Raw genomic sequence first — 27,904 nt, 5'->3', positions numbered from 1 at the left:
CTTCTCCGTCGTGGAGCTGAGAGCCACGTGCAGTTTGCAGTTTGCAATTTTAAGTTATTTGGGGCTGCAGCAGGCAGGGAGCCCAGCCTGCTTTGGGGGTGCAGCAGGGCTGCTGGCTTAAGCACCTCCCAGCCAGAGCCTGCCTCTGGCACCCCAGCCCCTCCTACACCCCAACTCCCTCCCCAGGTCACCATCCAAACCCTCTGCACCCCCCTGTCCCAGGTCACTACTCCCTTCCAGACCCTGTACCCCCTCCTACACCCCTCCCCCAGGCCAGAATCCTCTCCTGCACCCAAACACCCGCCCAGACCCTGCACCCCATTCCCCTGCCCCATGTCACCACCTACACCCTCTGCAGTCTGCACCCCCTTTTCCCCTTCTCCCAGGTCACAGCTCCCTCTCAGACTTTGCAACCCCTCCTAATGCCCCTCTCCCAGGCCAGAATCCTCTCCTGCACCCGTACCCCCTCCCTGACCCTGCACCCCTATCCTCTGACCCAGGTCACAACCCCCTCCTTTGGCCAAACTGCCTCTCAGACCTCACACCCTCTCCTGCACCTCAGACCCTTACCCCATGCGCCCTTCTGTACCCAACCTCCATCCTAGACCCCGCACAGAAAAGTGCAGCCCTTGACCACTGTAGAAGCTGCAGAAACCATTTCATATTTAGCTAGAAGCCATCTTGTATATCAGAAACCATTTCAGCTTTTCTCTCAAGCACGTAGACCACAGTGAACTTTCTGTCACCCCGTGAGAAGAGGCCTACAGGATGGGCTATTGGTATGTGTTAATTGGGCTGGTTGGGACAGGAGATGTACTCCCTCGTACCTGTCCGCCATCTTGTTGATAAGGCTTTGTTTTTCCAAATTTAATTGAGGATTTCTGTAATTGGATGCCCTGATGTCAGACTGTTTGGCTAAGGGTATAAAGATACTAGGATTGATTGTATTAGCAGCCTCACTGGGCCCGGCTTTGCTGGGACCACGTTTGGCTCATGCTGTGCTTTATTAATGAATAAAGCTGTTTGTTAGCTGCCTAAACACAGAGGAGCGGTTTTTTTGCTTCAACACCACTTTCCAAAATCTTGAAGTGGCCCCCCACCAAAAATTATTTCCCGCCCCTGTTTTACACAAATTGGGAAACTGAAGCAGAGATTAAGACTGCTGTCCTGTAATGAGCTCTGCATGGATAGAGCCCCATGGAAGTCAACATGAACATATCCATATGCAGCGCATAGCAGTACTGGGCCCAAGGCTACAGAGGGAATCTGTGTCAGCTGGTTTAGGCCTGGGGCCCGGGAACTCTTCAGCGCTATGTTCAGATAATGCCAGCTGTCCTATTTTGCTCCATCTGAAAAGGAGGTATTTAGGGAGGAGGTGAAGGTAAATTAGGGTACGTCTACACTATAGAGAAGATCGAAGTTGCTGCTGTTCATCTTCCAGGGTTTGAATTAGTGGGTCTAGTGAAGACAGCTAATTCCAAGAGAGAGGGGCACTCCGGTCGATACCAGTAGTCCTGCTTCCACTAAGGATGTTAAATTGTGGTTAATTGACTATTCGACTAATCAATAGGCACTTCCACATTCCTCCTTTGAAATGTGAAACTCAGCGTGCAGCCCGGGGCCAGCAGAAAGTCCCGCTGACTCCGGGCTGCACGCAGGTGCCTGCTTTGAATTGTACACGAGTCAGAGTCCCCCACTGACTCCAGGCTCCATGCTGCACTGCATGCTGCGTGGAGCCCGGAGTCAGCTGGGGAATCCCCAGCTGATCCCGGGCTCCACGGCTCTGCCCCTTTGAAATGCCGAGGCGGCGTTTCAAAGAGGCAGCCGCCGCACAGCTGAGCCAGGGATCAGCTGTGTGGCACTGCCCCTTTGAAATGCCGCCTTGGGGTTTCAAAGCAGCAGCGCCGCACAGCTGATCCCTGGCTCTCTGGCTCAGCTATGCGGCACTGCCGCTTTGAACTATCTCTTCTTCCCCCACCTTTGCTGCCTCTATCTGATAGGGGAAATCGACTCGTCGACTGACTATCCAATAAGCATTTGCTTATTGGATAGTCAACTAGTTGACTAGTCCTTAACATCCTTAGCTTCCACGAGGTGTAAGGGAAGTTGAAGGAAGAGTGTTCTTCTTTCAACTTCCTGCTGTGTAGACAGCACCAAAAGTCGAGTTAAGCTACTTTGACTTCCGCTACACAATTAATGTAGCTGAAGTTGTGTATGTTAATTCAACCTAATCCCGTAGTGTAGATGTACCCTTAGAGGCTAGGTGGTACACTATAAACTTTGAAATCATGGTAGGGAAGAGGAATTTGAATTCATGTCAAGTGATAAAGTAGGAGATATGCCCTGGGCACCAGATAATACTTTCCAACAATCCCTCTTACACCATCACAAAACAGATATTCAGAAATAAAACACTAGAATTCTACCTTAAGGGCAATCGACTTTCTCACCAGAGATGACTGGAAAGGCTGTACAAAGCACACTTTTTCTAGCTTTCCAGAAGCTTGAGAAGTACAGGAAGTCTCCAATTTATGAATGGGTTGTGTTCCAAAAGTTCATCTGTAAGTGGGTTGTGTGGAACTCAGAACACATTTTCCCATAGAAACAATGTTGTAAATGGCAGTTAGGTTCCCAGGCCAGCCCACAAAAGACTATTTAATGCAGAATGTAGCTGAAATACTGTATATTTGCGATAAAAAAAAAGTAGAAATAGTTTTCTAGGAGGAAGAGGAGGTAAGTGGAGATTCTGAAGGGGACTTCTGTGCATCCCCCAGGCACACATCCCGCTCCCCTGTCCAGCTCCTGCGTCCAGTCCCTCCACCCAGCCCCCATTCACCAGGAGGCAGTGAGCAGTACGAGTACAGGCCAGAGGGTCCCAGAGGAGCAGAGGGCAGCCATGCAGCCAGTGGCTGGAGAGAAACAGCGGTTTCCCCTTCAACGCACTGCTTCTCTCCAGTCACTGACTGCCATTACCCCCTGCTCCTTCAGGCTACACTTAGGCAGTGGCGCTATTTTGGGATACTGGAAGTATCCCAAAACAGCTATTCTGCCTCTTTAAACACAACCGTTATTTCAAAATACATTTTGAAATAACGGGCGCACTATTCTGGCATACCTGTAAACTCCTCAAGGTGCGTCTAAACTGCACCTGTAACTCGAAATAAGATATGCAATTTGAAATAACGGCGTTGCAGTGTAGACGTACCCTCAGAGTCCTCTGGCCACCAGTTGGGCTGCTTGCCACCACCTGTGCCTCTTGCCTGCTCCCCGAGGCTGCAGGATGTTTGCAAGTTGGATGTTTGTAAGTCAGGAGTGCCCGTACTGAGAAATGTTTAACTTAATAGATTCTTTGTGAAATTGCAACATATTCACTTATCCACTTTTCGGCATCTGGATGTAAAAAGCCAGCCATATGCTTCCACATTCCAGGGAGAGTGACAGAGGCCAAATTCTCTTCTTGATTTAAAAAGAACTACATCAATGACTTCTACAGGATCATAAAAGTTAACTGAGCAACATATGGTCCCATATTTAACCACCCTCCCCAATTTCTTCTTGCATTACTGACCATGTTGCAGATCTAACGAAAAACTTTGCAAATTCCATTTACTTGATTACTTTTGAGATTTGTCTACCTTCTGCATTTCCCTGCATGTTGAGAGGAGAATAGTCCCAGGGTATGTCTACACTGCAGAGTTTTTTCGGAAAAACGGTAGTTTTTCAAAAAACCCCGTCAGTTACGTCCACACTGCAATCACATTCTTTCGACAAAAAGTCGAAAGAACGGAGGGGTTTTTCCGACAGCGGTAAACCTCTTTCTACGAGGAAGAAGCCTTTTTCTGAAAGAGCTCTTTCGGAAAAAGGCATGTGGGCGGAGAAGAAGGTTTTCTTTCAAAAGAAGAGGCCTCCAGGAAATAACACAGGTGACCTGGTGGCCACTCCGTCCAAAGTAATCACAACTCTATAGTTCTGTCTCCTGGCCCCTCTTAAAGCTGCAGGCACCCTGGACAAGCCTTGTGGCAGAAAGACAGCCCTGGAGCAACACCCTGACCACGTGGCTCTCCTTGTCACAGTCATTCGGAGCTATGTCTGAACCACCAGTCCCCCGAGACCACCCCCGTCCCTCACAGGGAGCAGCACCAGGGCTCCCAGGACCCACCCAGGGGCACCAAACACCGTGCACCCCTCTTGGTCTGGAGCAGAGATCCTGTGTCTCCTCGAGTTCTGGGGGCAGGAGGAGACCCTACAGGATCTCCACTCCAAACGCCGGAATGCAGACATCTATGGGTGCATGGCCAAGGCCCTGGTGGAGCGGGGAAACCCACCCCAGACCTTAGAACAAGCCCAGAGTAAGGTGAAGGAGCTCCGCCAGGGATATGCGAGGGCCAGAGAGCACAGCTTACGCTCCGGGGCAGGACACCACACCTGCCCCTACTTCAACGAGCTGCACCAGATCCTGGGGGGTGGGGAAGCCCTTTCCCCACCTGTGGCCATCAACTCTGGCCTCAAGACACCTGTCGTTGCCCGGCCAGAGGTCGCGGAGGAGGAGGAGGAGGAGGGACAGCAGGGGCAGGAGAAGAAGGAGGACATGGCGACCACAGTGAGGCTGTCACTGGAGCCAGTACCCATAAGCCTGCACGTGTCACAGGCATCGTCTGACACTGGGGAGGGATCTTCAGGTGAGTGCTCAGTTTTCCACACACACAGGGCGGGAGAGGTGGGCACAGAGGGGGTGGGGTGCGATTGTCACTCGGGCTGCTCAGGCTGGACATCATGCTGCAGTCCATGCATGTGAAACCACATACAGCATTATTGTGCGCCACGCAGACTCAGCAGGCAGCCCCTGAGCACCCCCAGGCTCCTGCTCCCAGGCTCAGGGGAGGCCACACACACGTCTGGCCCCGGGGGGGGGGGCCCTCCCACCACCCCCACCCCCCACGGCTGGAAGCAGGGTGGCCACAAGGGTGCAAGCAAGAACCCATATACACCGAGGAGTTCTGCACACAGCACACAGGCATGCCTGCACGTGTGAGGCACCACCCGCTCCAGCAGACAGCACTGTGAAGCACAGGTGTGTATGCGGGCCTCAGGGAGGGCCAGGCTGCTCCAGGCTCCTCTGTTGCCCATGGGATCACACTGTGGCTGGACACTTCCCTTGCCTGCTTGTCCACTGGCGAGGAGCAGGCAGCATGGTCCCCTGGCCACCTCGGGGCCCCTGTGAGGCAGGGCCCACTGTGCAGGCCACACAGCCCTTTGGCCTGAGGACTGTTGGTCGCTGCTCACAGAGGAGGGCACGGCCTCAGGGACAGTGTCTGCAGGGATGACTGACCGCCTCTCCCTCTGTGTTCTCCACAGCCGGACCAGCTGTGACTGAGAGATGAGACACGCCACCTGAGCCAGCCGCCTGACCATGGGGGACCCAAAAGCGCTCCAGGGTCCAGAAAGACCTCATGAGGCAGCATGTAGGCATCCTGCATGACATGCAGCAGACCCTGACGCAGAAGGTCCGGGATGACGCCCAGTGGTGGACCCACATGTGGGACCAGCTTGTGCAGCAGGACAATAACGTGTGCCATCATACGGGAAATGATGGCACACCCGGCTGCTGTCCCTGCTTCTGCCTCCCACCCTCCTGCCCCCCCGCTATGCCCATTCCCCCTCCCCCTGCCCCCCAAGTGATGCCCCTGTCCCCTCCCCAGGTGATGTCCCTGCCCCCTGCCATTCCTGAACCCGCTCCATCCCCCCGCTCCTGCCCACCTCCCTGTGGTCCCAGGACCCACCCAACCCCAAGTTCGCTGAGGTCCCCACACCCAAGGTGGCACTTCCAGCCACCCCCCATGCCACTCCCAGCCCTGAGCCCGCCTCCCTCTCCAGGTTATGAGCCCCCCTCCCCAACTTCTTTAAATGAAAGATAAATACAAAGTTTGTTCTGTTGAAATCCAAACAGGTGTGTTTATTGACTGTACAGGGAAGCGGGGAAGGGAGGGGTTGTGGTGGGAAAGGGATATTGGAGCAAGGCCCAGGCCCCTAGTGGGGAGGCCCTGGGGAGAGTTACTGGGGTCCTTGAGAGAAACTCTCCCTCAGGGCCTCCCAGATGCGCACCCCCACTTGATGGGCCTGGAAGATGGCAGCTGTCCGCAGCTGCTCGAAGGGTCTCCTTTCGCGGCCGGCTTCTGCCCCCCACCCAGGTAGGAAGGCCTCCCCCTTCCTCTCCACAATGTTGTGAAGGAGACAACATGCCGAGATGACCTCGAGGATGTTGTGCTCCCCCACATCGAGGCAGGTCAGGAGGCACCTGAACCGCTCCTTGAGGCGCCCGAAGGCGCACTCCACCTGCATCCTCGCCTGGCTGAGGTGGGAGTTAAATTGGTCCCTGCTGGGGTCCAGGTGGCCAGTGTAGGGCTTCATCAGCCACGGCATCAGGGGGTAGGCTGCGTCCCCCATGATGCACACTGGCATCTGCACATCCCCAACCACGAAGTCACGGCGGGGGAAGAATGTGCCAGCCTCCAGCTTCCCGTAGAGGCTGGAGTTTCTAAATACACGGCCGTCGTGTGCTCTGCCCAACCACCCGATGAAAATGTCAGTAAACTGTGCACGGTGGTCGACCAGGGCCTACAGCACCACTGAGAAGTAGCCCTTTCAGTTGATATACTGAGCCACTCGATGCTGTGGTGTGCAGATTGGAATGTGGGTTCCATCAATCGCTCCTCCGCAGTTAGGGAACCCAAGGGCGGCAAATCTTGCGACGATGGGGTCCAGGTCTCCCAGGCGGATGACCCTTCGCAGCAGGATGGAGTTGATGGCCCTCACCACCTTCAGAAGGAGACAAACAAGCACACAAAACAGAGAATGAGAGGGAGTGCCTGAGCCCTTGGGAGGTGCCCGCCCCCCTCCCCCCACAAAACACCACAGAAGCCACCCCCTATGAGGCTGCTCCCCAGCAGCAGGACTGTGTGAGGGCGGGATGGCACAACCCCCCAGGAACGGGGCTTTCCCCCCACCCCCCTTTCCCTAGGGTCCCCCTTTTCCAGAAGTCCCCCCCCCCTCAGGGACTGCAGCCCAAGAGTGCCATACCTGTATGAGGAGGGCCCCGACAGTGGACTTTCCCACGCTGAACTGGTTGCTCACCGACTGGTTGCTGTCAGGGCTGGTGAGCTTCCAGACGGTGATTGCAACCCACTTCTCCAGGGGGATGGCGTGTTGCATCTGGGTGTCCCATCATCAGAGGACAGGGGCAAGCCAGGCACACAGCTCCAAAAAGGTGGCCTTCCACATGCTGAAGTTCTGCTGGTCATCCCACCACTCCACCACCAGCCAGTCCCACCAGTCGGAACTGGTGTCCAGACTCCAGAAACAACTCTCCACTGTGGGGTGTGGTTGCAAGGGTCTTGCTCCTGCACACAGGCAGAGGGTCTCAGTGATGAGCTCGGTGTTGAGCTCATGCAGGGCCATGAAGGCAGCCTGCACAAACTGCTGCACAAACTGCAGCATGGCTGTGTGGGGCCATCGCATGCTGAGAGGCAGCTCTGGCTCCATGGCAAAAAGATAAATGCTGTGGCATCCAAAAAAGCTGGGCAACCAGACCACGCTATGCTGTCCCTCGGAGAGGTAGGCAAGCCCACAGCAGAAGCAGAGAAATGGCTGTCCTGGGGGGTCCCTTTAAGCGCGCCTCAGCTAGTCGTAGACAACAGCACTTGGAAGCAACTGCTGACCTAATGCCCTGGCTGAACTGGTTCCGGGTGGCCTTACATGCGAGATAGCGTCCAATCCGTGTGGACATTATCTTTCAAAAAAGCAGATGGCTTTTTCAATGCACTTTTGCTGTGTCGACGCTCTCTTTCGGAAGAAGTTTTTTTGGAAGATCTCTTCCGGAAAAGCGTCTTCCGAAGGAAGCCTGCAGTCTAGACATAGCCTCAGAGGGGTAGCTGTGTTAGAATCATAGAATCATAGAATACTAGGACTGGAAGGGACCTCGAGAGGTCATCGAATCCAGTCCCCTGCCCTCATGGCAGGACCAACTACTGTCTAGACCATCCCTGATAGACATTTATCTAACCTGCTCTTAAATATCTCCAGAGATGGAGATTCCACAACCTCCCTGGGCAATTTATTCCAGTGTTTAACCACCCTGACAGTTAGGAACTTTTTCCTAATGTCCAACCTAAACCTCCCTTGCTGCAGTTTAAGCCCATTGCTTCTTGTTCTAGCCTCAGAGGCCAGGAAGAACAAATTTTCTCCCTTCTCCTTGTGACACCCTTTTAGATACCTGAAAACCACTATCATGTCCCCTCTCAATCTTCTCTTTTCCAAACTAAACAAGTCCAATTCTTTCAGTCTTCCTTCATAGGTCATGTTCTCTAGACCTTTCATCATTCTTGTAGCTCTTCTCCAGACCCTCTCCAATTTCTCCACATCCTTCTTGAAATGCGGTGCCTAGAACTGTACACAATACTCCAGCTGAGGCCTAACCAGCGCAGAGGAGAGCGGAAGAATGACTTCTCGTGTCTTGCTCACAACACTCCTGTTAATGCATCCCAGAATCATGGTTGCTTTTTTTTGCAACAGCGTCACTGTTGACTCATATTTAGCTTGTGGTCCACTATAACCCCTAGATCCCTTTCTGCCGTACTGTTAGTCTTTTAGGGTATGTCTACACTAGCCCCCTAGTTCAAACTAGGGAGGCTAATGAGGGCGACCAAAATTGCAAATGAAGCCCGGGATTTAAATATCCCGCGCTTCATTAGCATGTTCCCGGGTGGTTGCCATTTTGGAAATTGACTAGCCCGGAATAACTGCCCACATCTACATGCGGCAGTGAAACGGGAGTTCGAAGTAAAGCCCTTAATTCGAATTAGTTGTTAAACCTCATTCCAGGAGGAATAACAACTAATTCGAGTTAGGGCTTTACTTCGAACTCCCGTTTCACTGCCGCATGTAGATGCGGGCAGTTATTCCGGGCTAGTCAATTTCCAAAATGGCAACCGCCCGGGAACATGCTAATGAAGCGCGGGATATTTAAATCCCGGGCTTCATTTGCAATTTTGGTCGCCCTCATTAGCCTCCCTAGTTCTAGCTAGGGGGCTAGTGTAGACATACCCTAACTGAAAAAACTTAAACAATAAATGGTCCTGCAGCACCTTAGAGACTAATAAAAATATAGATGGTATCATGAGCTTTCATGGGCACAACCCACTTGTTCACTTTCTCTTCCTACTGAACTAACACAAGTGTTTAACTTTGGGTAGCTAATAACTACAGGGGAAGGTTTGGTTAAAAACACAAATCAAAATAAAAAAAAACCCACCCCAAAACCAAAACTTTCCATAGGATTTTTTTTAAAAGTGCACAGAACCATTTTAATTTGTGTTTGTACGCTTTCCCCATTCTTTCTTCACACACACACACACACACACACACACACACACACACACACACACACACACAAACATTAAAACTACACAGAGCCATATTTGATCTCCCTATGAATTTGACTCAGCAAGCTCCCTCTGTATCTAATTTCTATAGTTACCTGTGATAAACTGCCATTATTTTAACAAATGTTTTCTCTTTTCTCTTGTGAGAAACTCCTGTGTCCCAGGAGCGTAGGCTGGTTGATAGGAGGGAACTGGGCATCTATAAACTTATTTTTCCATTCAAATAGACATATCATAATTTAGAAGAGACAGAACACCACTTTGCTTAATGCTTTATTCCCATCAACATAATTGCATCCACAGTAGGGCTTTAACTGGTATATTTCAGGGTTTTTTTAAATCACATGCATAATCAACAAAGTAGGTGAGTTATGAAAACCCTGGTTCAGGTGAGTAAAGGTGTATTGCTTCCCTTTAACGGTACATGCAAACCAGAATGGACCGTCAGGGTGCACCAGAACAAACCAGAAGCCATTGCTAACGTCCAAAGCTGAAAACACTGTGGCTACGTCTAGACTGGCATGATTTTCCGCAAATGCTTTTAACGGAAAAGTTTTCCATTAAAAGCATTTGCGGAAAAGAGCGTCTAGATTGGCACGGACGCTTTTCCGCAAAAGCACTTTTTACGGAAAAGCGTCCGTGGCCAATCTAGACGCGCTTTTGCACAAAAAAGCCCCAATCGCCATTTTTGCGATTGGGGCTTTTTTGCGCAAAACAAATCTGAGCTGTCTACACTGGCCCTTCTGTGCAAAAGGGACTTTTGCCCGAACGGGAGCAGCATAGTATTTCCGCAAGAAGCACTGATTTCTTACATTAGATCGTCAGTGTTCTTGCGGAAATTCAAGCGGCCAGTGTAGACAGCTGGCAAGTTTTTTTGCGGAAAAACCTGTGTGATCCCTAGGTACAGTAGAAAGAATAGTACTAGGGTCAGCAACTAGGGGGGTGAGCCTGTCAGTGTGCACGTTAATATTCCGATAATCGATAATTAGACACATGCCAGCCATTTTATCCTTCTCTTTACCTTTTTTTAACCCATACACCAACAGGCAACCCCACTCCTGGGTCCCAGTACCCTTCTCAGTCCTTCATCAGGCAGTCTCAGTCTCAGTACTGCGCTATCAGCCCTTGGCAGGGTTTGAGCTCTGGTCCCTCAGCAACAAAGGGCATTGGGGCCAGTGCCCTGGGTTCAACCTGGGCTGCGAAAACAGTCCTCTCCAGCTCTCAGCTGGGCTCTCAGGTTGCCTGGAAAAGGTGGGCCTAAAACCCGTGTTTGGAGCTCCTCTCCCCCCCTTCCTTTTTCACCACCTCCCTGCAAGGAGGGTTTCCTTTTGAAAGGCTCTAGGGCAACCTCAGGTGAGATCATCTGTCTCTGATTGATTTACAGCAGCCCTATCCCCTTTGCTCTGGATTGACCAGGGTTGTTGCTGCCTTTTAGAGCTGCCTTTCTCTATCTGTTGTAGTCCTCCAGCCTGACCCTGTCACACAACAGAATATGGATTTTTAGTCAGATACCCTTGTTTCAATGCCCTGTCATCCTGAGACAGGGCAGATTTTAAACCCAACAGCCTTACATCTATACTAAGGACATCCTCCTCCTCTGATAGATGTTGTGGCTTGTACACAGAGTCAGTAACACCCACCTGCAGTAGGGAGTCATCATCCTTCTTTATTTCAGTCACACGAGCCATTCTCACAACCTCAGACCATTTATTACAGTCCCCTTCTAAACTAGAGCACTGGTTTCTTTCCCCTTTGATCCTTATCCTAGAGATGGCAAATCATGAGGCTTTACTGTTTCAACATTCACACTTCATTTGCCACATGGCCAGAATATCTCAGTAGGAAAACCAGCAAACTTACTACTACAGCAATTATAAGAGCAATAGTTACACACTTTTGATACCGCGGATCACTATATAACTTCATCAATCACACATCATCCATCTTTTTTTGCCCAAATCCTCTAATCTCCAAGGGTGTGTCTAGACTACATGCCTCCTTCGACGGAGGCATGTAGATTAGCCAGATCGGAAGAGGGAAATGAAGCCGCGATTAAAATAATCGCGGCTTCATTTAAATTTAAATGGCTGCCCCGATCTGCCGATCAGCTGTTTGTCGGCAGATCGGGGGAGTCTGGACGCGATGCCCCGACAAAGAAGCCTTTCTTCATCGACACAGGTAAGCCTCGTGTAAGACACAGGTAAGCCTCCATCGACACAGGTAAGCAGAGCTGGAAGAGAGTTAGTTTTCTGACTGGGATCATGGAGGAGACAGCCTAGGGAAAGGGGCTGGAATTTAGGGGCCCAGTATCCCCCATATCAAGGGGGGCTGAGGCATCCTAGGCCTGCCCTGTAACCAAATTACATCTGTGCTGTGCTGTATCCTGGAGAAGCAATAAACTCCCTCTGTTCTACTGGCTGGGGGAATCTGTTCATGCCATTACAGGGGTGCAGGAGTTGGGGGAACCCCAACGCGCTGTCACAACCTCATGCTGTTCTTGCTATTTTGTCAGGGAAAAAATCCTTGGCAGTCCATGTGGCGAGATGGACTCAATGGGAAACGGGCTTGCTGATGCCTTCGGTACATTTGCAGCAAGTGTCATCACGAATCCCTTCCACCCTCATGCCTACCCCGGATGAGGGGCACCCGCATCATCGTTGCGTTGAGGAGGAGCCTACGGACCCTCCATTGGTAAAAGAAACTGAGATACCTGGTGCCCCTTGCCTATATGTGGATGGATCCCCCTGCTACGTGGACGGCAAATGACACACAGGATGGGCCATTTGTACCCAAGATGGGCAATTGGTGGTGCGCAGCAGTGTACCCAGGTCATCAGCGCAAGTAGCAGAGTTACAGGCGTTAGTCGCAGCATGTGAAGCTGCAGAAGGGCACGTTGTAAATATAGATACGGATTCTAGATATTCATTCAGAGTTGTACATGATTACATTAACGTGTGGGCAAATCGGGGATTCCTGATGAGTGCAGGATCCCCAATACAAAATGGGGGGATAGTGGAGAAACTCCACACAGCCATACAGAAACCTACCTAAGTAGCGGTGATAAAAGTGAAGGCTCGCACAAAAGGGACAGGCTTCCACGCGGCAGACGAACTAGCCAAACAAGCAGCAGTGGAAGGTAAAGAGACACAATTGATTGCTGAAACACAGCCTCTCATAAAAAAACCCAATTTTTTGGAATTACAGGACATCCAACATGCTGCACTGAGAGCAGAGAAATGGCTATGGATGGAGAATGGGGGCAAACTGTGTGATGATAACACTTGGAGGGGCCCGGGGAACGCGTTAGGTCCCATCAGCGCATTTGGTAACACTATGATACAGGTGTCTCACATGTCAGGACATGATGGGGCGCGGAGGGTGATCCACCGGATGTCGGACACCTGGTGGCATCCTAAGCTTAATGCGAATGTGCATGATTATGTGAGGAGGTGTGTAACGTGCTCAATGTAATTCTGCTCCCACAGTGAAAGTGAGACTGCGACATCAGACATACAGCCCTTCATACAATTACAGATGGATTTCACTGGGCCCCTGCCAAGGTGCAGAGGAAGGAGTATGTTTTGGTGATCGGGTAGAAGTGGGTAGAAGCTTTCCCGGTGGCCAAGGCCATCGTGGCTGATGTGGCTAAAATACTGATGACTGAAATAATTCCCTGATGGGGACTTCCGTGTTTCATTGACAGTGAAAGGCTGGTGAAGAGGATGCATACGAGGTGCAGCCTGGACCGGACCTCACACGGATCTCTTAGTAACTCCCGCTGCAGCCCCGGTCACTGGAATTCTCTTTTGGGTGCACCTGTCACAAGTGAACATATACAAGGGGGGAGGGATAGCATTGTCCTGCTAAACCCAAGGTTATGGGCTCAATCCTTGTAAAGGCCATTTGGGGCAAAAATTTGTCAGGGATGGTTCTATGGTTCTTGGTCCTACTGTGAAGATAGGGAACTGGACTTGATGACCTTTCAAGGTCCCTTCCATTCTCTAGGAGATAGGTAATCTCCATTTAATTAAGGGTGAGACTCAACATGGGGCACAATAATCCCTGTCTACCCTATGGACTCCTGAGGAGACTTGTCATAATCTCCTTTGCTGGAGCAATCAATGCCACACAACTAACACCAACGGAGATGCTAGGATCTGACCAATGTGACCCAACTCCATGGGAGTGGAAATGGGATCACTTTAGTAACATGGCTGGTCAACTGACAGGGTTGCTCTCCTTCCAATGCATGAATGGTGATGTATTCTTTGCATCAAATTGTAAAAGCCAATGTGCTCGGAAGTGGTATGGAGATTATGAAAGGGACTACACCCCCTGAAACGGATGATGACTATCTTAACTAATATATCTCAGGAGGCAGGAAAGGTAGTGGTGGAAAGGGCATTGTTAAATAGAGAGGATTGTCCTCCTTGGGAGCTAGCAATGTCATATATTAACACGGGAACCCCGCCCACTCAATGTGGGAACACTATGAAACAGGAAAAGGGTAAATATTGTCCTGAGCTCTCTGAAGGACTAAGATTTGGATTAGCCCCTGAAGGGGAACCGCTCCCAGCACTGTTAAGCGTCTGTTAAGATGAGACCTTTGAGAGAGCTCTCAAGTCTTGGAAACTGCTCAGAACAATTAGCTGGCCACAGAGGATTTCCTACAGCAATTTTAAGCTGGGAATGTTGGACAATGTTGCAGCGGCTTCCTAAGTGTCACATCAAGCATGATTCTATCAAAGGTGGAAGGAAGTGTGATGTTTTTAGTAATATAGCTGCCTGGGAAGGGGCCACTGGATCAGCTGTAAATGCCGTTACTTACCCTGTCACATCTAATAATAGGGATTGGGCTGAAAATTTGTTAGCAGCAGGGACAGTTCTGTGGCAAAAGGAGGGCTCACGTCTAATCAAGCTACACGCCATCTCGCTTCAGCAACACAACTAACTGGTCAGGCCCTCACTGTTGTACTCACCCATCTTTTCAAAACCACTAAAATGTATGAGTAAGCATTGGTCACCGAGTCTAAGCATGAGGAAGAAATGTGTTGAGCTGGCATGGCGTTCAACATGGAAGTTGCGGCCCTGATAGGAGACTTGCTCGCGTCACGGGTGCCTGGTAGGGTGAGAGCTGCGGTTCTCAAAGACCGAGTGCCTACACCTTGGATGACGGCTGGGTAGGGGTCCCTATCAATAATAGGGGCGTGCTGGGATGGTCAATCCATTCTTGGAGGGGTGTTGATTCTGGTAGGTGGGTCTCCTGAATTGGAGGCTCATCCTGTCCACCTGCTCCCATTCCTGTGTCAAGGACACCAGCGCAGCATCCAGAACGTCAGGTATGTGATAAAGGCCAGAGATAACTACACGGCTTTCTCACGGGACCAATGTTCCATCCTGGGAGGATGGGTTTTGTGTACGGGAGACCTGGAGTCAGGGCAAGCCCTATCTCCAACGCTGGGACCTGACCTAACCGTGCATGTAATGTCTAAATTGATGGGTGCTATAGCAGTGAGGGAGAACTCCATCACCTGGTGTGGGTTTGGGCCATTAACTCTTGCAGGCAAGCATTGCTTAACACCTCGTTCTTCCTACTGTGTTATGCCTAACGATACTACTATCTCTATTGGGTCTATGCTGATCGCTCCCAATGTCACTGTTGATACTTCTCTTCCTCCTCTCCCAGATTGGGAGATGGATCGAGACTATTCATTTGAAAATGCTATGAGAGCAATTAGGGAAAGGATCGAGCAAATGGTATTAGAACTGGGGGCTAAAATTCTGCGGCTATGTCTACATTGGCACCCTTTTCCGGAAAAGGGATGCTAATGAGACACTTCGGAATTGCAAATGCCGCGGGGGATTTAAATATCCCCCGCAGCATTTGCATGAACATGGCTGCCGCTTTTTTCCGGCTCGGGGCTTTGCCGGAGAAAAACGCCAGTCTAGACAGGATCTTTTGGAAAATAAGCCCTTTTCCGGAAGATCCCTTATTCCTCTTAAAATCAGGAATAAGGGATCTTCCGGAAAAGGCTTTATTTTCCAAAAGATCCCGTCTAGACTGGCGCTTTTCTCCGGCAAAGCCCCGAGCCGGAAAAAAGCGGCAGCCATGTTCATGCAAATGCCGCGGGGGATATTTAAATCTCCCGCGGCATTCGCAATTCCGAAGTGTCTCATTAGCATCCCTTTTCTGGAAAAGGGTGCCAATCTAGAGACAGCCTGCATGTTTCTATTGCTACAAAACAGGCGGAGAACGAAACTCTCCAAGCGACGAAAGATATCATGAAGGGGGTGGTAAAGCAACTACAGTGATTCAGTGGCTAAAAGGGTTTGCTATTGTGGGAACAGGGATTCCGTGGGGTTGGATTTGGGTTGTGTTTTGTCAATGTGTATGGGGACTTAGTATTATTGCTGTTATTATGTATTGAATGCTGAATGCATTACTTAAATCTGCTACCAAAGCTGCAGTTAATCGGGCATTGATTATGTCAATTATTGCTCCTAAAACATACGAGGGAGTGGCACTACTGGGGTCTAAGAACTGCTCTTAGCCCCAAATACAAATGGGGGAAATGAAGGGTATTGTATATTGTGCCTATGCTTAGGAATGTATGTGTTTTATGCAACGGATAATTTAGCAGGTACGCACGTGCAGAGAAACCTGCCGAGCTCACCCCTCCACCCTTGGGTAGTTAATCAGTTTCTGGAACATCTTCTCTTTGTTCTCGGAGAGTGTCCGAGGGGAGGGTGAGCTCAGCAGACAGAGGGTCAAGGTAAACAGGTTTATCTATAGGGTCACAGGTATGTGGTAAACAGGTTTATCTATGGGAATGTTAACCATGATCGGTTATGCTGAGTGTAAAGAATGAGACAAGACTGGAGAAAGGTGTGTGTAGAGCAACCACTCTATGCTATAAAATAGTGAGGAGGGGACTTTCCTCTCCAAGAGAGCCTGGCTGGTTTTGTACTGGGGTGCTCTCCCTTTGTGCACATCAATAAAGCTTTGAACTGAACAGTGCGTTGAAGACTCTTGATTCTGCCAAACAGATGACTTGTATGGTTGCCATTGAGTACCACAAAAATCCCAACACAGTCATTTACGGTATCAAGACATTTTATCTCTGCATCCCAGCCTGAGGTGACGTGTACCCAGTCAATATGGGGATAGTTGAAATCCCCCACTATTATCGAGTTTTTTAATTTGATAGCCTCTCTATTCTCCTTTAGCATTTCATAGTCACTATCACTGTCCTGGTCAGGTGGGTCGATAATAGATCCCTACTGCTATATTCTTATTATTGGAGCATGGAATTACTACCCATAGAGATTCTATGGAACATTTTGGCTCATTTAAGATTTTTACTTCATTTGATTCTACGTTTTCTTCCACGTCTAGTGCCACTCCCCCACCAGCACCACCTGTTCTGTCCTTCTGATATATTTTGTGTCCCATTAATTGTCCTCACTCCACCAAGTGTCCGTGATGCCTATTATATCAATATCCTCCTTTAAAACTAGGCACTGTAGTTCACCCATTCAATTATTTAGACTTCTAGCATTTGTGTATAAGCACTTTAAAAAATTGTCACTATTTATCTGTCTGCCATTTTCTGATGTGTTAGACTCTTTTTCATTTGATTGTGTCCCATCTGATCCGACCCATACTTTATCTTCCATCCTCTCCTCCTGACTAGAACATAGAGACTCTCTATTAATAGATCCTCCCCGAAGAGATGTCTCAGTCTGATCCATTTGCTCCTCTGTACCCATCAGCTTCCCCCCAGCTCTTAACATTAAAAAGGTCACAGAGCAGTTTTTAAACTAAGTGCCAGACATCTGGTTCCACTTCGGTTTAGGTGGAGCCCATCCTTCCTGTATAGGCTCCCCTGTTACCAAAAGTTTCCCCAGTTCCTAATAAATCTAAACCCCTCCTCTCTACACCATCGTCTCATCCACGCATTGAGACCCTGCAGTTCTACCTGGCTACCTAGCCCTGCGCGTGGAACTGGAAGCATTTCAGAGAATGCTACTATAGAGGTCCTGAATTTCAATCTCTTCCCTAGCAGCCTAAATTTGTCCTCCAGACCCTCTCTCCTATCCTTCCTTATGTCATTGGTACCTACATGTACCACGACCACCGGCTGCTCCCCAGCACTACACGTAAGTCTATCTAGATTTCTTGAGAGATCTGCAGCCTTCACACCAGGCAGGCAAGTCACCATACGGTTCTCCTGGTCATCACAAACCCAAGTGTCTATGGCTACGTCTACACTACAAAGAAAAGCGGAAAAAGATACACAAATTACGGTTTGAGTATCTTTTTCCGCTTTTCTCTTGGAAGAGGCTTTTCCGAAATTTGGCCCATCTACATGGCACCAAATTTCGAAAAAACCTCCTCTTTTGAGCCATCCCTTCTTCCTCGTAAAATGAGGTTTACAGGGATGGCGAAAAAACGCGTCCGCTTTTCTGAATTTTTTTTCGGAAAAGCGGATGCATTCCTTGGACGCGGCAGTGCTTGTCTAGACGCTGCAGGCTAGACATAGCCTATGTTTCTGATGATCGAATCCCCCATTACTAACACCTGTCTTTTTCTAATGACTGGAGTTCCCTCCCCCAGAGATGTAACCTCAGTGCGAGAGGATACCATAACATCATCTGGAAGGAGGATCCCAACTCTGGGATGGTTTCCCTCTGCTCCAGTTGAATGTTCACCTTCCTTGAGCCTTTCACCCTCCTCAACAACACAGGGGCTGTCTGACAGGAGGTGGGATAGTTCTATGGTATCCCAGAAAGCCTCATCTACGTACCTTTCAGGTTCCCTTAGCTCCTCCCATTCAGCCACCTTGTCTCCAAAGCCCGTACGTGGTCTCTGAGGGCCAGGAGCTCCTTGCACCGAATGCAGACATACGCCACCCACCCATAGGGCAGGTAATCATACATGCTACACTGAGTGCAATAAACAGGGGTATGTCTACATTACAAAGTTAATTCGAACTAACAGCCGTTAGTTCAAATTAACTTTAATAGGCGCTACACATGCAAACCGCTCTTTCGAACTTAATTCGAACTAGCGGAGCGCTTAATTTGAACTAGGTAAACCTCACTCTACGAGGACTAACACCTAGTTCGAATTAAGGGCTGTGTAGCCACTTAATTCGAACTAGTGGGAGGCTAGCCCTTCCCAGCTTGCCCTGGTGGCCACTCTGGCCAAACCATGAAAACTCTTCTGCCCCCCTCCCGGCCCCGGAGTGCTTAAAGGGCCACGGTCTGGCTACAGTGTTTGTGCCAGCTGCAAGCCTTCCAGCACCCAGCCAGCAGACCCTGCACCTGGCACGACATGAGCCAGCCACCCGCTGCCACCCAGCCCTCTGCCTCTTCCCAGGACCAGGCTGGCGGCTCCCAGGAGCCTGCCCGGGGCCGCAAGAGGCGGGCGTCCACCTGGTCAGGTGCAGAGATCGTGGACCTCATCGAGGTTTCGGGGGAAGCCTCCAACATCCACGATCTCTGCACTAGCCACAGGAATGCGGCCGTCTACAGCCGCATGGCTGACAGCCTGGCTGTCAGAGGCCACATGCGTTCCCGGGAGAAGGTCCGCTGCAAAATTAAGGACCTGCGGCAGGCCTACTCCAGGGCCTGACACCCAGGGGCTGACCCGGAGGCCTGCCCCCACTTTGAGTCCCTAGACCGCATCCTGGGGGCTCACGCCATCCATGCCCCCCGGGTGGTGATCGACCCCGGGGCAGAGGGCCCCGTCCCAGACACGGAGGAGTAGGAGCAGGAGGACGTCGAGAGCCAGAAGCCTTCAGGGAGCCTGCCCAGGACCCAGGACCCCCGAGGAACCCCACAGAGCACATCGCCTGTGTCGTCTGAGGCCGGGGAGGGCTCCACATGTGAGTGCCATCATGCTCCCCTTATGTGTATGGGAGGGTGGGGGGAGAGGGAGCCCAGGGACCATGCGCTTGGGCCTTGCCCACCATGGAGCAGCAGCTGGGTGTCATGCAGGGGCCCTGGCCTTGCAGAGCGGGGCTGGGTTTCACCCACCTTGTCCCCAGGGAGAACTGACCACTTCTCTTGTTTCACCACAGCCACAGCACCTGCGACTGCAGGGAGCACCACCCCGCCTGCAACAGCCACCCGCACCCGGGCCAGCAGGCGCGCCAGGAACCAGGAGGAGTACCAGCAGTGGCAGCTGCGGCTCCTGGAGCACAAGATCCACACCCAGGACCACTGGGTCCGGGAGGACCTGCGCCTGTGGCAGTGCAGTTTGGAGGTCCTGGAGGAGCAGAGCCGAGCCCTCAGAGGTCACCTCTAGACCCTGGTGGACAGGTTCCTGCCTCCTCCTGCTCCGACCCCTGCAGCCGCCCGAGCTCTTGCACCTCCTCCCACTCCTGCTCCCCCTCCCGCTTCCTCCACACCCCCGTCCCTCCTGCCCCACCCACCACACCCACTCCCCCCCGATGCCCCCGCACTCGCAGTGCTGTGAGACGGGAGAGCCAGCAGGTCCCCCAAGCCTGAGCTTTCCCTTCCCTTCCTCCCCCTTCTAGCTCCTTCCTCCCAGGTTTCCCCTCTCCTCTCCCACCCTCACTCCTCCCTCCCCCCACCCCAGTTATGTAAAATAAAAAGAGATTTTCGTTGGCAAAACAGGTGTCTTTATTTGACATTAGGAAGGGAGGTTAGGGAGGGGAAAGGGGAAGGGGGGGAGGGTGGAAGAAGGCCCCAGTGGGGCATGCAGGGAGAGTTCAGTCCTCCTCCTCCACCTGGAAGCTCTCCCGCAGAGCTTCCCGGATCTGGATGGCCCCCCGCTGGGCTTCCCGGACGGCGGTGGTGCGGGGCTGAGCGTAGTGGCCAGCCATGCGCTCAGCCTCAGCCATCCAGGCTGGCAGGAAAGCCTCCCCCTTCATCTCGCACAAATTGTACAGCACACAACATGCTGCCACCACGGGAGGGATATTGTGCTCGGCGAGGTCGAGGCAGGTGAGGAGGCACCTAAATCATGCTTTCAGTCATCCGAAGGCCCCCTCAACCACGATGCGGGACCTGGTGAGCCTGGCATTGAAGGCCTGGCGGGAGGAGTTGAGGTGCCCCGTGTACGGCTTCATCAGCCAGGGCTGTAGGGGGTAAGCCGCATCCCCCACCAGGCACACGGGCATGTCCACGTCCCCGACCCTGATGTGGCGGTCGGGGAAGAAGGTCCCGGCCTGCAGCCTCTGGCACACAGAGGAGTTCCGGTACACCCGTGCGTCGTGTGCCTTGCCCGACCAGCCCACATTAATGTCCGTGAACTGGCCCCAGTGGTCACACATGGCCTGCAGGAGCACGGAGAAGTACCCCTTTTGGTTGATGTACTGGGAGGCCTGGTGTTCCGGGGCACGGATGGGGATGTGCGTCCCGTCGATGGCCTCCCTGCAGTTGGGGAAGCCGAGGGTGCCGAACCCCCGGATGACGGCGTCCGGGTCGGCGAGGCGGACCACCCTGCGGAGCAGCATCCGGTTGATGGCCTTGACCACCTGCAGAGAGACACAGCAAACCACGAATCACTGGGGCGCCCGGGTGGCTGGGAGTGTTCGTGCCCTGGCACTGCCCCGTGCTCCACTCCCAGAAGCAACGCCCCCAGGCGGCGTGTAGTACGGCCGGGACAGACCAAACCCTCCGGTGTGGGGCACTTTTGCCTCCTCCCCCCACCATTTTCCCTGGGGCAGCCCATCCCCTCCTTGCAGCCCTCCTCCCCCCCCCGGCCCAGTGGCCGGTGAGTGCCGTACCTGCATGAGCACTGCTCCGACGGTGGATCTCCCCACGCCAAACTGGTTCCTGATGGCTCAGTACCTGTCCAGCGTGGAGAACTTCCAGAGGGCGATAGCCACACGCTTCTGGAGGGGGATGGCGGGCCTCATGCAAGTGTCCCGTCGCCGCAGAGCAGCGGCGAGCCACTCGCAGAGCTCCAGGAAGGTGTCCTTCTTCATCCTGAAGTTCTGGGTCCACTGTCGGTCCTCCCAGCGCTCCAGGACGATGCGGTCCCACCAGTCGCTGCTGGTGTCCAGACGCCAGATGCGGCGGGGCACGCTGGCCTCCGGGCGCTGCTGCGGCTCCTCCACGGCCCCCAGGGAGGCCAGGTGGAGAGGCAGGGGGCTGACGTGTACCAGGTGGTGCCAGGCAGCCTCCACCCATTGCTGGCAGGCTTGCAGCAGCAAGTCCAAAAACTGCACCAGAAAGCCCAGGGCGAGCTCTGGCTCCATGTTGCCAACTGCGGCGGTCCCCCCCGAAGGGAAGCACCGACACAGACGGGCACAGAGACCAACGCTTTTTCTGTCCCTCGGCAAGGTTGGCAAGCAAGCAGGAAAAGCTGAGAACCGGCTGTCCAGGGGGGTCCCTTTAAGCTCGAGCCTCAGATAGCCTCAGACAGCAGCCACACAAAGCAACGACTGACCTGATGCCCTGCCGGAACCAGTTTCAGCCGCCCTTAAGTGCGCCCCAGCGTCCGATCAGTGTGGACGCGCTAGCAAAACGCTAATTCGAACTAGTTTTTAAGTCTAGATGCGCTAATTCGAATTAGCTTAGTTCGAATTAACTAATTAAAACTAAGTTAGTTCGAATTAGCGCTGTAGTGTGGACATACCCCAGGATAGCCCCCACTCTGCTGCTGGGCTTTTGCCTGCATTCTCTCCTACAGAGAATTAGATGATTGATAGGCTTTTTATTTAAATCAGGTAGTTTTGGTTTTAGTTTAGTTTAAAAGTTTTAAAGAATGGGGAGTGTACCTCACCCCCTTCCAACTCCCTCACAAAACTCCCTGTTAGCTGCCCCTAGTCTATTAATATCTTGTCTAGTTTAGCAGTGAATCAAGCATAAATAATGGCCTGTAAACGCTCTCTGTCCTCAGAATGTACAAGTACTCTTAATAAAGTTAGTCATCCAAGACAGTTCTTGGACAACACTATTCCACAAGCCACTACAGCCTTAGTGCACAAAAATGTACCACCACTGAACACTAATATTACAGAAAATCCAATTCTTTTAGGAAGCATACAATACAGCAGTGCCAGGTAAACTGTAACTGTTATATCTAAATTCTTTTTTTTTAATTTATCTTTTCTTTTTTTGGAGCAATAACTAATGGTTAAACAAGAAGTAAAATTACTAAGGATGGACCAGGCTACATTTTGAGTCTACTTATGGCAGAGTATGTCAAATAGAATCATAGAATCATAGAATCATAGGACTAGAAGGGACCTCGAGAGGTCATCGAGTCCAGCCCCCCGCCCTCAAGGCAGGACCACGCTCCGTCTACACCATCCCTGACAGATGTCTATCTAACCTGTTCTTAAATATCTCCAGAGAGGGAGATTCCACCACCTCCCTTGGCAATTTATTCCAATATTTGACCACCCTGACAGTTAGGAATTTTTTCCTAATGTCCAATCTAAACCTCCCCTGCTGCACTTTAAGCCCATTACTCCTTGTCCTGTCCTCAGAAACCAAGAGGAACAAATTTTCTCCTTCCTCCTTGTGACACCCTTTTAGATATTTGAAAACCGCTATCATGTCCCCCCTTAATCTTCTTTTTTCCAAACTAAACAAGCCCAGTTCATGAAGCCTGGCTTCATAGGTCATGTTCTCTAGACCTTTAATCATTCTTGTCGCTCTTCTCTGTACCCTTTCCAATTTCTCCACATCTTTCTTGAAATGTGGCGCCCAGAACTGGACACAGTACTCCAGCTGAGGCCTAACTAATGCAGAGTAGAGCGGCAGAATGACTTCACGAGTTTTGCTTACAACACACCTGTTGATACAACCTAGAATCATATTTGCTTTTTTTGCAACAGCATCACACTGTTTTCAAAAATCATAGCTAAAGGCTCAGATACCTCCTCTATCAGCTCCTTGAGTATCCTGGGATGCATTTCATCAGGACCTGGTGACTTGCTGACATCTAACTTTCCTAAGTGATTTTTAACTTGTTCTTTGTGTATCCTATCTTCTAAACTTACCCTCTCTCTGCTTGTATTCACTATGTTAGGCACACCTCCAGACTTCTCGGTGAAGACCGAAACAAAGAAGTCATTGAGCATCTCCGCCATTTCCAAGTTTCCTGTTACTGCTTCTCCCTCCTCGCTAAGCAGTGGGCCTACCCTGTCCTTGGTCTTCCTCTTGCTTTTAATGTATTTATAAAAGGTCTTCTTGTTTCCCTTTATGCCTGTAGCTAGTTTGATCTCATTTTGTGCCTTTGCCTTTCTAATCTTGCCCCTGCATTCCCGTGTTGCTTGCCTATATTCATCCTTTGTTATTTGTCCTAGTTTCCATTTTTTATATGACTTCTTTTTTATTTTGAGATCATGCAAGATATCCTTGTTAAGCCAAGCTGGTCTTTTGCCATATTTTCTATCTTTCCTACACAGCGGAATTGTTTGCTTTTGGGCCCTTAACAACGTCCCTTTGAAATACTTCCAACTCTCCTCAGTTGTTTTTCCCTTCAGTCTTGCTTCCCATGGGACCTTACCTACAAGTTCTCTGAGCTTATCAAAATCTGCCTTCCTGAAATCCATTACCTCAATTGTGCTGGTCTCCCTTCTACCTTTCCTTAAGATCATGAACTCTATTATTTCATGATCACTGTCCCCTATACTGTCTTCCACTTTCAAGTTCTCAACTAGTTCTTCCCTATTTGTTAAAACCAAATCCAGAACAGCTTCTCCTCTGGTAGCTTTTTCAACCTTCTGAAACAGAAAGTTGTCTCCAATGCAGTCCAGAAACTTATTGGATAGCCTGTGCCTCGCTGTGTTAGTTTCCCAACATATGTCTGGATAGTTGAAGTCCCCCATCACCACCAAATCTTGGGCTTTGGATAGTTTTGTTAATTGTTTAAAAAAGGCCTCATCCACCTCTTCCACCTGGCTAGGTGGCCTGTAGTAGACTCCTAGCATGATATCACCCTCGTTTTTTACCCCTTTTAGCTTAACCCAGAGACTCTCTACACAGCTATCTCCTACGTTCATCTCCACTTCAGTCCAAGTGTGTACATTTTTAATATACAAGGCAACCCCTCCTCCCTTTTTTCCCTGTCTGTCCTTCCTGAGCAAGCCGTACCCTTCCATACCAACATTCCAATCATGCGTCCCATCCCACCAGGTTTCTGTAATACCAATAAAAAATAGTTGAATAATTATTTTTAAAATATATCATAAAATGCAGAACACCTTAAATTATGCATACAGATGTTTAACTCCTACTCAAAGCACATTTTTAATTACTTAGGCTGCTCTGCAAGAGAGTACAGTATGCAATCTAGAACATATGTTTTGGATTATTTTACAGATTACTTTATAAATTTAAAGTTTATTCTCCTGCCTCAAGAGAAAACCCTCCAGAAGAATAAACCTTGCAGGGATTGGCAAAAGTTCTCTTTTTAACACATTCTTTGTTTTATTTTATTCCACCTCTGGAAGTGGAGATGAGCATAAATCAAAGTAAGGTGAGGTAACTAGTTCAGTATCAAGCTTTCTACTGAAGTAACAGATCTCTCAAATATTTGAGGAGTCTTATTAAAATAATGCTAGATAATAAAAACTTAGCAAGGAGACCCCTGTCCCCCAAGTACTGTAACTGTACTTGCCTATCAACTCAGCATACAGGGTCTCATCTTGCAAGGTGCTGAATATTATGTAGTTGTTTAGCACACACACTGAAATCAATACCATTGAGATTCTCAGCACCTCCTGGGATCCCGCGGACAGCAAAAGAAAATAAACATCTAATTACAAACAGCAGAACAGCATAGACGATAATCCCACCCACTTCACTTTCCCTAGTATGCACTGGGTATTTATGAAGCAGCTCAGATCAGCCATACACCAAAAGCAGCTTTAAATAAAACAATTTTTACAGTGTGCACAAGGGTCCATTTTAATGCTCAGCAGTGGGCTGATAGGGTATGGGAAAAGCTGTGTGTGTCAGAGGAAAAAAACCTACATCTGATTTTTAAAAATGCATTAAGTTCAAAGGCCTGTCCAAGCACAGAAAGTGAGGTGCCCTAGATGTTTATCCTTCAACAGGAGCAGTTCCCACTCTTCTTTTCTTGGCAGTGCAGGGAAACACTAGGGTGATACATTCATTGATCTCACATTGTCTCTTCCCCCTCCCCCAGCTCTGTAGTGAAAGCACATCACATAGTAACTCTGCATTCTCACAATCTCTCCCCACCAAGACCTCTCCTTCCTAGTGCAAACTTTGCCTTAGATCCCCCCCTCCCGTCTACACCCTCCAAATCCTAACCTGATCCTGTTCCGATTCATAATCTTCCTTGTCTGCACTCACAGACATGGCCATTTCTCATGGTGGGCCCAGGCTGAAACAATCTGACATGGCTGGAGCAGGGCTGCTGCTGCTGCTAGTAGCAGAGCTTCACTTTCGCATACACACACCCGCGGGAGGGGGAGGGGGTGAAAGGAAGAGAATCATGCATATTCATAAAGCCCATCCAGGAAGGGGCCGGCCTTAGCTGACTGACCAATTGCCATCCAGCAGCTATTTGGTTACACAAAGGAGGCCTGCCAGTGGTTGTGATGACAGATAAAGGATGGGAGGGGGTAAGGAGTGTATGGAAGAACAGGTTGCTTTCTGCAACGTCTCTCTGTTCACTCAGCCCCACTGCTAGTGCTAACATATCTGGGGTTGCTGCCTTCTTCAATTAGTTCTCGGGGAGGGTATTCTTTCTAACAGCCTTCTGTTAATTGAACTAATAGATGCATATGTAGTGTGAAGTGGCTGATGTTTCTGGAGTAATGTAAACTGCGGTTGGGATATTGTTTATGTGAGGGTGGAGTGGTCCTTTCCAAAAAGATTATTTTTAGAAAAGGAAATACCTGTGCACAGCAGATGGTAGTTGTTAAGGATAGTGCAAAGGGCTATTTAGATCCCAGAGTTAAAATGCAAAGGGGTGGGTTGGTGTAGTTGCAACATTCTGGTGGAAGTGGATGAAGCAGCTAAAACTGCAATCAAACAAAAAATCCTTTCCCAGGTCAGGGAACACTCTTAAAAAAGGTTCTGCTGAAATTAGAGCGAAAGATAGCAAACGAATGTTTGTTTTACACCATATCAGTATTCAGCACAACATTCTTCATAGCTTGGTATAAGTTGATACAGTAAAAGGTATTCTGTTTATTATTGCTTTCATCTTGTTTCAGATCACCTTTTCAAAGGGCACAAAAAACTTTAAATATAACAGTCAAATTTTTAAATGAGAGCTAAGTGCAGTTTCCAGGACTGTCTCTGCATCTGCCTTTCCCTGCCAGTTTTTGTGTTGTACAATCACATTCCTATTTTTAAAGTGTTAAATATTTATATTACAAAAGTATAAAGAGCCCGAACCATGATCAGTGCCTAAGGGTACATTTACACTGCAAGCTTCTTTCAAAATAAGCTTTTCCAGAAGATCTCTTCCAGAAAAGCTTATTTCAAAATAGAGCGTTCACACACAAAAAGTGCATTGAAAAAGCGATCTGCTGTTTCAAAAGATAGCGTCCACACTGATTGGACGCTATCTCACATTTAAGGCCACCCAGAACCAGTTCAGGCAGGGCATTAGGTCAGCAGTTGCTTCCAGGTGCTGTTGCCTAAGGTAGTGGTGCACAACCTTTTTTCAACCACAACCCCCATATGTTATTGTACTCATGTCGTGACCCCCAAGGTAATTTGAGAAGTGCAATGCACTGCTTATATCTGGGCGGCCGGGGGCTGGGCCCAGCTGTCGGCGGCCCCGCAACACGGCACGGTGCTTAGATCTGGGTGTCTGGGGCTTATGCCCACCGGTATGGCGACCCCCCAGGAAGACATCCGTGACCCCCTTGGGGGTCACGACCCACAGGTTGTGCATCACTGGCCTAAGGCTATCTGAGACATGTGCTTAAGGGACCCCCCTGGACAACTGTTTCTTAGCTTCTGCTGCTTGCTTGCCTACCTCTCTGAGGGTATGTCTACACTACAGCGCTAATTCGAACTAACTTAATTCGAATTAGTTAATTCGAAATAAGATAATTCCAATTAGTGCATCTAGACCTAAAAATTAATTCGAATTAGTGTTTTTCTAATTCGAAATAGCTAGCAAGTATATATATAGATCTTAAAAAGTGGTTACAGGAAAAAGGTAAAGATAGAAAATAGAAATAATGGTACCAAATGACAGCTTAATCTTTAAAGAGCTCTAACACTATGTATATATACACTTAAGCAAAGGACCACATCCAGGTACAATTTTTACCCCTTTCTGTGCCTCTCAACTCCAGCGTGTCAGGCCAGGGCCGGTCTCTCAATTCCTAGGAAAGACGAATACGAGGTGGGCGTCCTCTTGGAACCTCGGGAGATCAAACACCAAACCCGACCAGCAGATAGATGGTAGATTGAAACTCAGAGAAAATGTGCTGCTGGGCCCATCTTTATACCCCTGGGGGCCCGTATCCTCTTTCTTATCTAAGATG

The 27,904-nt window shown here is 49.9% G+C and overlaps 1 protein-coding gene across 2 annotated transcripts in view; it reads right to left on the bottom strand.

The window, feature by feature from the left end:
• LOC102454325 (lysine-specific demethylase 2B-like) overlaps window positions 1-25,849 on the bottom strand; it is a 149,408-nt gene extending 123,559 nt beyond the window's left edge. For both annotated transcript variants that reach the window (XM_075915989.1, XM_075915990.1), the window contains exon 1: window positions 25,704-25,849. In XM_075915989.1, the coding sequence (XP_075772104.1) occupies window positions 25,704-25,757 (54 nt within the window). In that variant the 5' untranslated portion in view covers window positions 25,758-25,849. The remainder of the gene's footprint in view (window positions 1-25,703) is intronic.
• Between the last annotated feature and the right edge of the window lie 2,055 nt (window positions 25,850-27,904).

This window comes from Pelodiscus sinensis, unplaced genomic scaffold (assembly GCF_049634645.1).
Source record: "Pelodiscus sinensis isolate JC-2024 unplaced genomic scaffold, ASM4963464v1 ctg57, whole genome shotgun sequence".
Lineage (NCBI taxonomy): Eukaryota > Metazoa > Chordata > Testudines > Trionychidae > Pelodiscus > Pelodiscus sinensis.
The sequence above is the reverse complement of the archived record's forward strand: the minus strand, read 5'-3'. Positions and strand labels throughout refer to the sequence as shown.